The sequence below is a fragment of the Rhinolophus sinicus genome, unplaced genomic scaffold (assembly GCF_036562045.2).
Source record: "Rhinolophus sinicus isolate RSC01 unplaced genomic scaffold, ASM3656204v1 Contig125, whole genome shotgun sequence".
Classification (NCBI taxonomy): domain Eukaryota; kingdom Metazoa; phylum Chordata; class Mammalia; order Chiroptera; family Rhinolophidae; genus Rhinolophus; species Rhinolophus sinicus.
The window spans coordinates 1-10875 of record NW_027423924.1 but is presented as its reverse complement, the minus strand read 5'-3'; the positions used below and the strand labels follow the sequence as shown (position 1 = coordinate 10875).

Sequence of the window (10875 nt, the reverse complement as noted above, 5' to 3'; positions counted from 1 at the left end):
TGCTGCCCAGGAGGTGAGGGACCTCCTCTGCACACCTGTGGACCGTGGTCATTTCCCTGACTCCGTGAATGTGTCATCTATCTAACCTGTTATTTCTCCATGTTTTCATTGCAACTTTCAATTCCCCCATTTCTGTTTTCTTCTTTTGACAGACGGAGAGCACTACTGAAATTCTTCATCTTACAGCCCACGTTCCTTGACGTTAAACCAGGATTTTTTTAAAGTCCTTGGTCTTGTTTCCTCGAAGGCTTTCTAGGGGTCAATGCCAGTGGGTTGGTGAGGTTGACACCACAGAGCCTGACAAGATGCCACATTCTTCTACACAGGCCTGGGGCCCGCTCTGGTGTCTGGGGGGAGAAGGCCGGGGCTGCCACACAGGAGACAGGAATGCAGGTCAACTACAGGGGTGAAGCACGGGGATGAGGCCCTATGCCAGGAGCAGTCCAGCTGTGAGCCACTTTCTGAGAAGAGGACTCTCAGTGAGGGATGACCAGCGCCTCTCAGGAGGAGTGAGGAGCCACAGCTGACCGTGTCCACAGAGCATGTGGCCTGCAAGGGGCACCTGTCAGCACATCTGTGGGGCTCAGGGGTCAAAGGGGGCCATGGGCAGCCTCTCCAGGGATGTCATCTTACCTTGGGCTGTGGCCTCCGACCCTCAGGCCACCACCGTCCACCTATTTCTGGGTTCCCAGCCCAGCAAGGCGCAATCCTGACTTACCTATAATATAAAATGAACTCTTACAACTCAACAATAAAACGCAAATACACCAACGAAATATGGGCCAAGAATGAATATATATGGCTCCAAAGTAGATATGCAAATGGCCATTAAATACATGAAAATATGCTCAACATCAGGAAAATTCAATCCCAACCCATAATGACATGCCATTTCAGAACCACGAGGATGGTGGGTGACTGGTCTTGCTCCTACGTCACTGGCATTTCCCAAGGATGCCACGGCTTCTTCAGGGGATTTATTCCAAGTGGTGAAGGAGGAGGGCTCTGGAGCCAAACCTGCATGGTGCTGACCAGGCTTCCCCAGTTCCTAGTGTGTGACCGGCACTCAGCCCCCTGACCTCCCTGAACACTATTCGTCACAAAAAAAGGGTGATGCGTGCCTCGCTCCAGCTCTCTGTGGAGACACAATGAGCTCCAAGGAAGTAGAGCACCAGAGAGCACCGAGCACACGGGGAGCATCTGCTGTTATGAGCATCCTGATTCCCTTGGAGGTTTGATGGGATGACATTGTCCTCTTCACAGATGCTACTTCAGTCACTACTAACTCCTTCCTGATTGCTACCACATACACTGTCCTTGCACAAGGTCACGTCAAGTTTGTTTTTCTGTAATAAAGAAGGTTGGCTGCAATGAAAATTTGAGATATCTCCTCCTGTCCCTGCCCCTTGCACCTACCTTAGTGTCTTCCAAAGACTAATGTGCAAATCTCTGCAAGATTCCATGTGGCCCATGGAGTTGCACTCTCGTCGTGGAAGGAGAGGCGATGGACCGGCAGTCGGCCCCACTGTGCAGGTGCAGGGGAGATTTCAGGGTTCACCGAGCTCAGGGTGGGTGCAGCACCGGTTCTGCCTCCTCCTGGGAACTGTTCGTTCACAAGGACTCCAGGGGCAGGAACAGCCAGGCGAGTGAGGACAGGAGCAGCCACGTGTGAGCACCAGGTGTGAAGCTGATGATGATGACTCCCATCCTAGTCTGAGGGCCCAGCTCCCACAGGGAAGACCAAGCAAGTTCCCTTCAAACACGACTCACTCAGTGTTCCTAACGACCTGAGAGGGGGGTTTGTCACCCTGTTTCGCCACAAAGACCCTGAAACCAGAGAAGTCATGGGACTAAGAGGAATCAGTGAACGGAGGGTCCAAGCTCTGCCCGTCACTCACCACATTGCCTCCATTGCCTGCCACGGGCACCGCCCTGGACAGGGACACAGAGGGTGGGAGGATAGGAGTATACTCACCCACGAGGGGTGGCAGCATCTGGACCAGCCCCACAACACACTCGGAGTCCGGCGCTTCTGAGCCTGTTTCTCTGTGTTGAGGCCCAGCTGGACAGGGAGGGGCCAGCAGCTGGGGTTCCTTGGTCAAGAAGAGAAATCTCCTTCTCAAAGGTTCCAGGAGCCCTGAGAAATGTGGGTGCTGCCCACTGCCCGGGAGGGGAGAAGGTGAAAGAGGAGGACCTTCGGGCTGGCCTGTGATTCCATGGGGGGTGAACGGGTTCCCCGACACGAGTCCATTCTCACCCAAGCTCTGTGTGGGGGTCGAGCAGAGGGCCTGTGCAACTGGGCAGCTTTAGTCCCATCCCATCACTGCTGATGGACCACTGCCATGGCCCACAGCTCTGCATGCGGGGCGAAGCAGGGGCCACACTTGGGGTGACTGAGCTGTCCTGACCCCTGGGCCTGATAAGGAATCAGAGCTTAGAACCTGGAGAAGAGGCTTTGGCCCAGAGGAAAGGGGGTCAGGGCCAGGGTGTGTCCATGTGGGACAGAGAGTCGGGTTAGGGCTTGGACAAGGGTGTTATGGGAGACAGTAGGGTGTGCTCCCTGGTTCAGCACCTGTCCCTCACCGTTTGTTCATCTCTCTTACAGCTGGGGTTCAGCTGCCCTGTTCTGACCATGGGGTCTGTGCTAGTGCCCACAGCAGGTCAACTGAGGCCTCCCCTCCACTCAGCCTGAATCCACAGCACTCAGCCCCAGGGTGCACACGCCTCGACCCCCTCCCGCGTTCCCTGCTGGGTGTGCTGTGCTTGTGAAACTAGCTCGCAGCTTGTTAGTAGGAACTGTCTTCAATGCGAATATAAATGTGTGTCTGCATCTAGTCACACAAGAGTCCGGCCATTGTTGGGAGAGAAGGGACAGCAGCTGTGGGGTGTCCCTGAAGACCCTTGGGCCCTGAGCCCAGTCCCCCGGCCCCAGCAGATGGGTCCTCCTCCCTGGATTGGACAAGATGCTCCCAAGAGAAAGCCCTCAAGGGACTTGGTATCCTCCTCGCCCTCTGTCATTTCCGCGTACACACCTTAAGGAGGAACCCCTTTCTCTCTTCTCAGTCCACTCCCTCTTGTTCCGTCTTCACCACCTCCACCTCCCTCCATATTCAATCACCCCACTGAGACCAGAGGATGCTTCACCTGCAACGAGGCACAGAGGCAGAGCCTGTCCTCTGAGGCCCAGCCTTTTCCTCTCCGACCAGGCCACCCACACAGGAAACCCTGGAAGAGCTGAGGATAGCCCAGCCCCGTAGTCTGACTACATCCAGGAGGCACAGAGAAGCTCCCTAAACACAAGGGCTGACTCTGTTCTGGAAAACTGGTTAATGGTCCAGAGGGATGAAAGCCTCAAAAGCAGGTCCCCCATCCCCAGAGGGTTCAGGCTGCAGATGATGATGGGAGATCCCTCACCCAGCCTGGTCTTGGGAGTAGGGATGCTACGAGGGGTTCCTGGTGATTAGAGAGCTGTATGATTCCAGGAGCAGTCTGCAGGAGGTCCTGTCAACCTGGAGGAAGGGACTAGAGGGTCACCTGTGTATCCATAGTGCCCATGACCTTCCGCATCCTTCCTTCCTCTCAGGTCCCTCTCCACGGAGCAGCACGGACCCGAGCATGGAGACAGCGGCTCCCAGAACACTTCTCAACAAAACCATCTTTATTCATAATTTACACACGATACCCCAAAGATGCTGCTCCTACCCCACCCCTACCCCCACCCTAATGGTCTGGCCCTCCTTCTATCCCTCCCTCTCTCCCTCCCTCCCACGTCAGTAGAATAGCCAGGATCAGGCCTAGTATGAGGAGGGGTCCCTTTGGCTCCTGTGGGGAACAGCCCCGTCACATCTGATCTGGCCCCTCCGGGGGGCTGGCACCAAGAGGAACACCCCAATGCTCCCTACTGGCTGCAGTGCAGCTTTCTTCTCTTCCCCATGATAAAGGGGTCCCACTTTCTCTTTTGAGGCTGTGAGGAGCAGATTGGCCCCAGAGCCAAGGCTGGCCTCCCAGAGACACTGAGGTCCGTGCCGAGACGTGGGGTCTTCTCAGCAGGAGCTGGGTCTCCATCCAGAGCACGCTTCCTAGACTTGGCAGCTGAAGGGTCAACTCGGCTGAGGCCTAGTCTCTGATGAGACAGGGACTGAGGAGCTCCCCGGTCCCCCCGACCTCCAGGGAAGACAAGACCTGAGGCAGAGACAGGACTCTCGGGGAACCGCCAGGGCAGCAGGCTGTTCTGAGAGTCCAAGAGGAAGGACAGGCTGGGGAGCACTTCCTCCGCCACACCGCACCAGTCCGCTGGCCTGTGAGTCTCCGCAACAGGACAGGTCTCTCCGGGAATGGAGGTATCCCTGGGTCCCTGCCGTGAGGCAGTGCGCCTGGGACCGTCGGGAGGAGAGGGGGGCCATCGAGCCCGGAGTGCTGGGGACTCCTGACATCCTGAAGACACATCAAAGACTTTGGGCCTGGACAGGTGGGCGCCTGCTCGACAGTGCCTTTGAGGGTCCTTGAAGTCAGCCTCTGGTGGGCAGGCTATGTCACTGACCCCCAGCTGGGGGCCATAGTCATGCCTCCTGGCATCTTCACTGGCCTCAGATACAGAAGGAGGTGAGTCCAATCGGGGTTCACGATGGCTCTGGGGTGCCTGTTCACTCTCCTCCCCTTTCAAGGCCAGCTGGGAGGGAAGAGGCAGACAGTGACTGCTCTGCACACATTTGTGAGAGGAGGAGGAGCAGCAGCAGCAGGGCTGATGGGACAGTGGCATTGGAGAGAGGAGGGTAGTGGGGGACCCTGGGACTCAAATGCAAAGACACACCTGTGGCTCTCCTGCCGTCATCCTGTGCCACATTCCCAGCTTTGTGTCCTCCCCTCCTCTTCTGGGTACCCCATCCACCCTTTCCTATAGTCCTCTCCTTCCTGTCTTCCTGCAAGGCACCCACGCCACAGCTGGGCCCCTGCACACTGTGCCTACAGGCACGGGAGGGGTGGGCAGAGTCATTGGGTCCTCCCTGGCCTGGTTTACCTGGGTGCTCCCTCCCATGGCTCACCTGACCCGACCCCATACCTGGAGTCCCTCCCTTCCTGACTCAACCAAGGTCCCTCCCTCCCCGGTTATTTCTGGGGTCTCTTCCTCCTCTAACAAACCAGAGGTCCCTCCATCTCTTGGCTTACCTGGGCCGCTGTGAGTGCTTCCTCCTGCTTCAATTCCTCAGCTAAGGCTGCGGGATCCAGCTGTGGTTCTGAGGAAAGCAATTGTTCCAGGAATCGGGGGTGAATGACCTCCTCCACCTGGAACAGAAGGAAGAAGTTGTGAGCAGTGTTGGAGTAACCTGTGAGTCGGCAGGACCGGGGGAAAAGTGAAAAACCTAGGACCCACCGCATCCTCATGCAGAAGATGAGTGTTTTACACTGTCATGGTCATCACACACACACACACACACACACACACACACACACACACACTCACAGCCACGCCCACACACAACTCAGGAACCCAGAGCTGGGTGCCAGAGTGCCACTCCCTGGAATCTTTTAGACCCCAGAGCTCTGAGCCAGCCCACCTTGGTGTCGAAGTCTTCCTGGGAACACAGCTCGTCAATGTAGCTCAGGAGACCCGGGGCCGGGTAGGTCCCATCGTCATCCTGCTGCGGCTCCTTTCTGTCTTCTTCCCATTCTCCACCTGGCTCTCCGGTGGCTGAGTGGGCCGACCCCAAGAGCTCATCCATGATGTCCATGTACTCTCTCACGGCCTCAGGGGGAATCTCCTCTGGTGTGTTGGTCTCCCGGGGCCGCTGGGCTCTGTGTGGTTGCGGGCCGGCAGGATGGGCTCTGGGTATGGCCGTCCTGGGAACGCACGCTGGGGAGGAGCGGAAGGAGGAGGGAGCGTGAGGGCCTCCAGCTTCCACCTCCTGAGCATGAGATGGTGATAGCAGTGGGACAGCAGTGTTTGGGGGATGCTAACATGAGTGCTGTCGGGTCAGGACCACCTGAAGTCCTGTGACTGTGGGAGGGGACAGGGAAGCATGTAAGAGAGTCACATGTGAGTAGGTGTGCAGCCACAGACACTCTGAGGGGCATCCCATCCAACCCGCTTCTTAGCTGACTTCACGTAGCATCCTGTGACAGGGAGTTGGGAGAGGGGTTACAAACTTGACCAGGTCCAGACCCGTGGTGGCAAAGGGCACCTGAGACCCTGGCTCCCATGGCTGTTGTGATTGAGAGAACAATGACCCTTTGAAGAAAAGGACCGATGTGGAACAATGGCTGGCCCTGAGCCCCAGTTGCCTTTGGCCATGGGAACTCGGTGCCCTACCTGGCTGCGAGCCCACCAGTGGGGCTGGGGGCTCCCAAGGATCAGGCTTTGGTGGGGCAGCGGGAGGCAGGCCCTGCTCCGCCTTCATCCACTGCAACTTCCGAATCTGCATCTCCTCCTCCTCAAACTCCATGAACCTGGGGGAGAGGGAGGCATGAGCCGGCTGAGGAGGACACCGGCCCGGAGCCCAGCAAAGGCAGCAGCTGTTGGAGGGATGGCAGAGCAAGTGCCTTGACGCTGTGAGGGCCCTGTGCTGGCCGAGACCCCCTCCTCCCAACACCCTCTCTGAAGAGCACCACCAAAGCGGACCCTGCCTGAAGTCAGCCCACCCCCGCCCTGCAGCCCTCGGGACCCCAGATGCTGGCTCACTTTTCTGCCATCTCGTAAAAGATCATCCGGTCAAAGTTGCTTGTGTGCTGCCATTCCCGCATGGCCCGCTTCAGTCCGTTCTCCAACGTCATGGTGGGCTTCAGACGGGACAGGGACCGGAGCACTGGGCTGTAAGCCCTCAAGGTCAGTCACGGTCTACAGCCCGGCGTCCACCCGCCAGACCCACCCAGCTGTGTAGTGCACCCGGGCCCCCCACAGCATGACTGATGCAGGTGTGGGAGGAGGAGTCTGGGTGTGCAAAGAGAAGCCCCCCACTACTGTCGTTGCTGCCTCACATTCACACCGGCCCATGAGCCTGGACCTGAGGCTGACCGTGCACTCGCACCCTATAGCAGGGACACTCTGGCTTTGGGAGGTCTTTTCCTCTTCAAGATTGCCCGTTCATGCCATAATCACTATCATTAATGAGGCATGGCCTGTGCCAGGCAATCTGAGAACACTTCAATGACTAACCCAAGGAGTCTCCTCTGCAGTCCTCTGAATTAAGTAGAATTGTCCCTTTTTACAAGGGACCAAGCGTGCGGAAGGAAATGCCTCCCAGAGTCACAAGTCAAGTTGTAGTAGGAGCTGGACTCAGGCTGCTGGGGTCAGTTGAGACACGGCACCTCAGAGGAGGTCATGAACGGGACATGTGATGCGGATTACCAAGAATGCGCCTTCTCAGAGCGTGGACACCACCCTCAGACCTTCCTTGCTGTGTCCCAGGATAAGGTGCCCTGCATGCCCAACCGCCGTCCCCTCTATGTGAAAGCTCCAGCCGAGCTCCCCGTGCCCCTACCCAGTGCACTCACATGAGGAAGCAGGAAAGAGCTTCTGCGTCGGAACTCTGGGGTAGGTGTCTCCAGGCCAGGGCCTTGAAGCGCTGCCAACACCGGAAGTTCTCATACACACTCTTGGGGTTACCGCAGTTGTTCGAAGCAGCCTTGGAGCGGGAGGTGGAAAGGCCACCCTCTCTGGGAGCCCCATTTGGCCATGGCCCAGCACTCACTGGGGAGACGATGGAAGCCAGCGGGGCAGCTGGTGGTGGGGCCTGAGGAGGAAGGCCTGGGCACCAGCTGCCCTGGACAGCCTGGGTGCCCCCAATAGCCGGAGCGAGCATAACAGTCTGCAGCGCAGAGGCTGTGAAGAATTGGGGTGCAGGACACACAGCACCCCCACCGAGGGCCCCCGGAGCACTGCAGTTGAGCGGGGCCTGAGTAAGGACCAAGGTCTGAGTCTGGGGCAGCTCTGCTCGTCCCACTTCTGATCCGACCTGGACAATGATGTTGCCGGCCCCAGTCCCTGTGGGGCCATGGCCAGCATCTCCTGCCACCGAAGGTGTCCCAGGGAAAGCCGGCAGCACCACGGGCTGGCCAGGAGGAAATGACGGTGTCATGAGGGGCGGCAGGTGATGCTCCCCAGGTGGCCAGTATGCGGGGCCAGCAGTGGGTGGCGGAAAAGGCAGCGCCATGAAAGGAGACATGGAAGCACCAGGGCTCGTGGTCTCTGCCGGTCTGAGCCCTGCAGATGCTGTTGAGACAAACGAAAGGGGTGAATGGAGTAGGACAGTCAGTAACCAGGACAGAGGCGCCTGCGTCCCCTTTAGCCACAGGGGACTCGGAGCGATGAGTCTCAACAGGTAAGGACCCTTTGTATGGGGAAGCTGCAGTTTGCAAATGCCCTCAGGTGATTTTCATGCTCTGACCTCAGCTTGAGAATTATTCCACTGGGGAGTATGCGCCTGTGCACCAAGGCTCCCTGAAATCACCCCGCCAGCTCTGAGTCTCGGAGCCTCCTAAGGATTCCCTCACCTCTGACCCTGCCAGCCTCAGAGGCTGTCTCCCGAGTCATGAAACTGGGCAGACATCTGCTCTGTGGAAAATGGCCATAGACAGACTCATTAGAAGATAGGGACCTTCTCCAAGGTAAGTTGTAGGCACCCAAAGTGCCTTCGTGAACAGGCAGTGTCTAAAATATTAGCGCCCCATCTCCCCTCAGTCTTCCTTTTCCAGAGGCTCGATGTAAATCACCCTCCTTCTTCCCTGGCCAAGCACAGAAAACAAAACTCTTGAGTAATGGCTCTCCACAAGGAAGACCCAGGAGCCCTGATATAACCCCTAAACACCCCAACCTGGCCTGTACGCACAACTCAGAACCAACCACAGCAAACACTTAACATGGGACAGATTCTGCCACTCTATCCCCCATGCTCAGAGTCGTTGCCACCAGTAAGGAGCTCTGGGCGGAGGAGAGGGGTCTGGGAAGTAGGCGTTGTGTCCCTTAGATTCTGTCATTTCACAGCCAGCAATGGCTGCGGAGGATTAGAAAAGGGCCAGGCAATGGAGAGCAGTGGGGCTGTCAGTGGAGGTTTCAGAGATTTCCATAGCTGCTGTCACGTTAGATTGGTTGTAGGTCTGCAGACTGTCCGTGGCCCTTCCCCTCCCAGCTCCCAACAGTGAAAAGTGCACACACAGTAAACCAGGTGTCACTGGGACAGAGTTATCTGGGACACATTCCTGTTCAGAGGAACTCATGCAGACCCTGTTCCAGGAGAACAAGGTACACACCACATGCACCTAACTCATCAGGACAGGTGTCCTAGCACGTTTCATAATAAGATAGAAGATCGTCTTCCTGCTTCTGTGCTACTCTCCTAGCCCCCTGAGAAAAGCAATCCACCTTCACAGACGTTCCACCAGAAAACCAACTACCATCCCCATCCGTTCCCTGTCCATGAAGCAGTGACATGGAATTAGAGCAAACCCTCATCTCCAAGGTGCAACGCAGGCCTGAGGAGACGCAACATGATCAAGTAGGTCTGAAGAACTGATTTACACCGAGGGAGAACAGTTCAGAACGACTCACGGAACCCAGCCCCATCTTGATGGAAGTTACACGGTGACCCTGCCCCTGTTGAATCCAAGACAACAGCTACCTGGACTGAGAAGGAGTGAGCTCTGGGCAGGAAAGAGTGAAAATGCTCTGGATTGCAGCAGTTAGAGTGCCTTCCAGCTTGGCCCTCGGCGAGGACATTTCACTGTAGACCGGGCCCCAGGCAGCCCCACTGGACAAGTCTCCGGCTAAGACCACCTCTCCCCACTTCCCCATTCGATCTAGTGTGCTCAGTTCACAGCCCTTAGAAAGCTATTGTGGGGCAAGCCCCAGCTGCCTGAAGAACAGGACACAGGGTTCGGCTTTCCCGTGACCCTCCCGGTGCCACCAGCACGACATCACCCACTACACCCCACACACGCATGTCCAAGTGGCTTGTCTCCCTCTAGAAGGAATCAGTGTGTCCGCTGCCGTCCTTTCTCCATAGCCAGACGTTTCCCCCGAGTTGTCCTGATCCACCTCTTAGGAGCTCTCCTGTCCTGCGCTGTCTGTCACAGGTTTCCACTGGCTCCCAGCCTCCCCAGGTGACGTGTCCTTGGAGGTCCAGTGCTAACCCCTTCCTCTACTCAGTCCAAACTCTGTTTCGCCTACCCAAACTATGTCACACCTATATCCCAACCATTGGAGGGATGGCAGAATCTCTAAACATGCCCCCCTCCAACCTACCCGCTTACCTCCTTTTGAAGTCATCCCCGCAGACCGAGACACTGACCGCACTGCCTAGTAATGCTCCACAATCAAAAAAGTCAAGTCCAAGACCCAGAGAGAGTGACCTGCTCCAGCAGATGCTCAGCATCCAAATGAAGGAGGGAAAAGTTTGAATTTAAACAGTAGAATGTGGTGCTCAAGACATTCTGCAGTGGGGGAGGGGTGGAGGGGAAGTGGGCCTGGGTGGGGGTGGGGAGACATTCCGTGAAGGCCTCTGGCAGGTAGGCAAGAACCAGAAGCATCTTTCAAATTGTACAGTGACAACACAACTGGTGTGTGCCTCTTGAGGCAATTTATACGTTGCTTTTATAGATTCAGAGCACCAATGTTTTACTAGATGTTCTCTTTGTTTCAATTCTTTGTCCATCATCCTACTGGTAGTTTTGTGTCCCTCAGCATGCTTTCTACCTGGCTCTCGGCTTCCTTCAACACAGGCTACACTTTCTGAACAAAATTCACAACACATAGTCTAAATCCATGGGTACTGATGGCCACATGGAGCCCAGTGTTTGAAATTAGGATTGACTCAGCAGACCCTGCATGTTGGGTTGCTGGGTGCACATCATTCTTTAGAAAGGAGTCCTGTGGCCCCAAGTAGC

At 56.5% G+C, this 10875-nt stretch overlaps 1 protein-coding gene across 1 annotated transcript; it reads right to left on the bottom strand.

Moving 5' to 3' along the window:
* Positions 1-3898: 3898 nt before the first annotated feature.
* LOC141569904 (NUT family member 2G-like) lies at positions 3899-10258 on the bottom strand. The gene is made up of 7 exons (XM_074324392.1): positions 10243-10258; positions 7489-8206; positions 6677-6805; positions 6308-6444; positions 5556-5851; positions 5140-5283; positions 3899-4669 (listed from the first exon to the last, which is right to left on the bottom strand). The coding sequence occupies exons 1-7, from the start codon at positions 10256-10258 to the stop codon at positions 3899-3901; spliced, it is 2211 nt and encodes a 736-aa protein (XP_074180493.1).
* Between the last annotated feature and the right edge of the window lie 617 nt (positions 10259-10875).

What these genes read in the sequence shown, in the direction of transcription:
- LOC141569904 (XM_074324392.1), bottom strand. An exon ending in TTTTACGAGATGGCAGAAAA is followed by an intron (nt 6,445 to 6,676) that starts GTGAGCCAGCAT and finishes CCTCTCCCCCAG; the next exon opens with GTTCATGGAGTTTGAGGAGG. An exon ending in AAGAGATGGAGGGACCTCTG is followed by an intron (nt 4,670 to 5,139) that starts GTTTGTTAGAGG and finishes CTTCCCTCCCAG; the next exon opens with CTGGCCTTGAAAGGGGAGGA.